This window comes from Merops nubicus, unplaced genomic scaffold (assembly GCF_000691845.1).
Source record: "Merops nubicus isolate BGI_N331 unplaced genomic scaffold, ASM69184v1 scaffold53310, whole genome shotgun sequence".
Taxonomy (NCBI): Eukaryota; Metazoa; Chordata; class Aves; order Coraciiformes; family Meropidae; genus Merops; species Merops nubicus.
The window spans coordinates 8,673-13,042 of record NW_008583270.1 but is presented as its reverse complement, the minus strand read 5'-3'; the positions used below and the strand labels follow the sequence as shown (position 1 = coordinate 13,042).

The 4,370-nt window shown below is 38.4% G+C and overlaps 1 protein-coding gene across 1 annotated transcript in view; it reads left to right on the top strand.

Moving 5' to 3' along the window:
• The window catches only part of LOC103772610 (integrin alpha-1-like), a gene marked incomplete at both ends in the record, with an annotated part of 15,715 nt that overhangs the window by 3,532 nt on the left and 7,813 nt on the right, over positions 1 to 4,370 (top strand). Inside the window, 3 exons of the mRNA XM_008939952.1 lie at positions 1,091 to 1,234; positions 2,621 to 2,875; positions 3,305 to 3,435. Of these exons, the coding sequence (XP_008938200.1) occupies positions 1,091 to 1,234; positions 2,621 to 2,875; positions 3,305 to 3,435 (530 nt within the window). The remainder of the gene's footprint in view (positions 1 to 1,090; positions 1,235 to 2,620; positions 2,876 to 3,304; positions 3,436 to 4,370) is intronic.

Here is a 4,370-nt window from a genome sequence, read left to right as displayed (position 1 = left end):
AAAGGCTGGGTAGGTGCTCAGGTATATTAAGTAATGGAAAGTATGCTCTATAGTAGTCAGAGACAGAATTTTCTCTGTGAGGGCTGAACCTTCACCAGTGACAAAGGGCTATGCCATCTCTGTACTTGCAATTTTCTCTGATTGCTGAATGGAAGGTGTATGTGACTGGCAGGAGTCTGGTGCAAAAAGCAGGGTGCTGTGCCATGAAGTGTCAGCTGAGACAGCATGAAATACTGAATAGCTGCTTGTTATACTGAGCAGCAACTCAGAGAGCTGTTCCTGTGGGGAAATAAAAAACAAAAGCAATGTGTTATTCACATAATTAAAGATGGTTTTATAATATTATGCACAGGAGGGTTGAAAGACATGCCTACTGAAGTGTCCTCAGGCTGCAGTACAAGCTTCTTTCAGGAGAATTCAGGTTACCTAATTTTCAGCTGTAGCTGATATTTGCAACTCCACTAATCAATCAGGCCCATTAGAGTCAATGAAGGAAAGCAGGCATTTTTGAGGTTTGAGCGATCTGGTGTGCTTGAAGCATCTTCTGGGAGATAAGACACATCTTCCACTAGGGGAGACTGCTTCTCATGTTGAGAGTAAAGGAAATGCAGGATGTCTAGCTTAGCTGTGAAGTGAATGTTAGTCAGATAAATCACACGTCTTGTACTGAGTCTATGAATGTGTCTGGTTCTTCCTGTAGATCTTGTTCCTCTGCATTTAGTGGCAACTTGGTAATTTTGGAGACTGCCTGCACTGTGTTGCCTCCCAAAACACTTTATATTCAAATGCTGTCTTAAGAGATTGTACTTGCCGTAGCAGGTAGATGCCTCCACTCGTCCCTCTCAAACTCAGGAGAGCTGAAAGTTCAGTGGGCCATTCTTACATAAAACCTGGCAACAAACCAGAAAAAAAAGGTTCAAAAGCAAATGAAAAAAGATCAGAAAGATCTTCTAGATAGCAAAGAAAATTTCTGCCTAGTGGTTAACATTTGGCATTGTTCTAAGTAACTGTAAAACAGGTCTTTCAAGAGGAAATGTTGCATGGTGTTTCTGACTCCTGTCTTTGATTTATACCTTATATTTTCCTGCAGATTGGGTCATACTTTGGGGGTGTTATTACAACCATCGACATTGACAGGGACTCGTTTACGGACCTTCTTCTTGTTGGAGCTCCTATGTATATGGGAACTGAGAAAGAAGAACAAGGGAAAGTATATGTTTATAGTCTGAACAAGGTAATGTTGGTGTTTATTGACCAGGAACAGAACATGCTTCTTACTGTCTTCATATCCTTATTTCAAAGAAATAGGATAATTTGAGCTGGGAAGATGACCTATTGAGAACAGAAAAACATGATTTTGACAACTGAGAGTATAAAACAGATTATTTTTTAAAACTTTCTTTTCTTCTCAAACTCATATTTTCTCACCTTTTTTCTTACAGAATATATTATATAGATAAGCACAGTATTCTGTAAACTGCAGTGGCATAAATGCAAATTTATGGGATTAATTTTCTATCACATTTTCCTTCTGTTTTTACAGAGTAGGGAACAGTAGGGCTAATCCATCATAAAAGTGTGTACTCCCATATCCCTGTCACTTGCATACCGACCTAGAGCTAAACCTTGTATGTCCAACAGCTTTTAAACATGACACAACTAGATTGAGGAATATACTATCTACACCTCAGCTTTTTCATTTGATTACTCTTCTTCCAGTGTCTGTGCATACTTTTTCTTCTTTTCTTCTTTTAGTCCAGCACCATTTTGTATTATTAGAACAGTTATCAAAATATGGCCTAGCAATGATGGTCTCCTAAAATACTATTGTAAGGAAAGGACCTGAAAAGTGGATATATTTGACAAAGAATTCCGACAGTTTCTACATGCATGTTGCTAACAGCAAGTTGCTGGTGAACAGAGTTGGCGAGAAAACAAGAATTCTATGTCCTCCAGTAATGTGAGGGTTTGAAATTTGTTTTTCCTGTGCTTTCTTTTATCCATCTCCAAAGAGAAAATATGCAGCAACTGCTTGCTGCTGCTTGTCTCTAACATGGAACTCATGGGACCAATCTCTTGGAAAGATTGGCTACATCCTATACTGTATGTATGGTTTCAGTCTAGGATGCACACTAGACCAGAAGAGTAGAGTATGTGTCTGCTGAGGACAGAATTCAGTCTGTGTCAGAGAAATGTTGTCCTTTGTTCTGGAATAACAGTATTGCCATCTGTGTTTCATCAGAAACTTGGCTTATTTCTCAGATTAAGAAAATGTCTTTAGAAGAACTCTTTAGACTGTCTTGAGAATCAAGTGCTTTACTTAAAATAACACTGAAATATTGTTATGATACTGTGCTTTCCTGTGAACCTCTAACTTGAGGAAATGTGCAGAAGTATCTAGATGCAGAAAGAGAAGGAATGAGAATGCCTTTCCCATCCATTGCTCAGAGAGAACATTTGAATTACAGTTACAGAATCAGTTTCTACACTGCACTCCATCACTGGGAATAGGATGTAATTGTTTAATTCATCGGTTTGTCTTCTGGGCAGGAGCTCTTAAAAGCCTGCCTTTTGAAAATGTCAATGGAAATCCATGAATTGTAAATCTCTTCTTCCACAGACAAAGTTTGAATATCAGATGAGTCTTGAACCTATAAAGCAAGCGTGCTGTTCGCCGCTCAAACAGGACACCTGCAAAGTTCTTAAGAACGAGCCCTGTGGTGCACGCTTTGGGACTGCCATTGCTGCAGTGAAGGATCTCAACCTTGATGGATACAATGACATTGTAATAGGCTCTCCCTTAGAGGATGATCATCGGGGAGCTGTTTATATTTATCATGGCCATGGCAACAAAATCAGTAAAAAATATTCTCAGGTAAGAAGTAAGGCTTTACAGATTGGCAGCCACGCTGTAAGTGTATGTGGCACAAGTCCTGTTTTCCCGTGTTTTCCCTACGTAATATCAAACAGTGACTTCACCTTTCATGAAGACAACTTTTGTAAAGTGCTGTGTACTTTTACACTCATACTGATTTAACTGAATTTGACTCTAATGTTCGAAAATATATTTGCATGTTTTTATTAGAAAACTTCTAAAATATTTTTCTGGCTAGAAAATAGCTATTTTGCAATTCTAAAAATTTATAGCCCTCATCACCGTGGTAACCATTTTAGGAGTACTGTAATGAAAATTTAATATATTTAAAACGTCTTAAAAGCCATCTAACTGCCAACAAACGTGTCTTGAATGTTCCTAGAAAATCCTTCAATATGCACTGCATAAACCTCTTAATGTTTTTCACAGCGTATTGCATCAGGTGGAGATGGGGAAAAAGTGAAATTTTTTGGCCAGTCTGTGCATGGAGAAATGGATTTGAACGACGACGGGCTGATTGATGTCACCATCGGAGGCCTTGGTGGGGCTGCCCTCTTCTGGTATGGACTGTCGTAGCAGCTGTCGGGCCAGAAAGTCATCATTTGTCTTGGAAAACAATTTGAACTTGAATCCACTACTGTTTGGACTATTGTGAGGAAACTGGTTTCATCTCATGTTTTGACACTAGCTGTGAATTTTCATGTCTCTCTGGAGGAACCAGCATAAAACTTAACAGATAACAGTAATAAATATAGGAAATGTTTAGAAACCTTGTTAGCCTAGTATAAAGACCTTGTTTTCCTAGACCGTGCTCAAAATAGAAGCTGATTTCACTTGTGGCACTAAGTAAAATACAAAAAAACCCCAAACCTACATGTTCCCTTTTTCACACTATATTGCGTATTATGTTGTTAGTAATATTGAGGACAGCTTTGAATATAAAGGGGTCACTAAGAAAACTCATTTGACTTCCTAATAAGAATACTCTGGTTTGACTCGCTATGAAAATCTTGGAAACTTTTAACTAAACTTTCTGGTTAACAGTGAGTTAATTTTCTTTACAAAAGGCCATGATTCAGATGACATAAAGAGCAATATATTTTTTAAGGGAGAAGAGAAAAATAACGGTAAAAGAAATGAACAAGGTGATATGTAAACTCCCATTTCTAAAGAATAACTAAAACTATTCCTTTTTCTGGTAAGGCAGTTGCTAGCTCCTTGCTTTCCCTGTCCTGCTGTTCCACCTAACTCACTTGCTAGGTGATAAGGCTTGTCAGGTCTTGCTACCATCATCAAGCCACTAGCTTCACTTCACCTTCATCTGTTAGTTTGTCTTTCTAAAAGCTCCGTGTATGAACACAATGAGGTGCCACTTAACTGCATTGTTTGTATCACACATCTGAAGAAAGCTATTTTGCCAGCTAAATTTTCTGCTGGTTTAGTACACTGGCACTCTCCATCTTAAGGCCAAAAGTTAATTCAGCTAGAGCAAAGA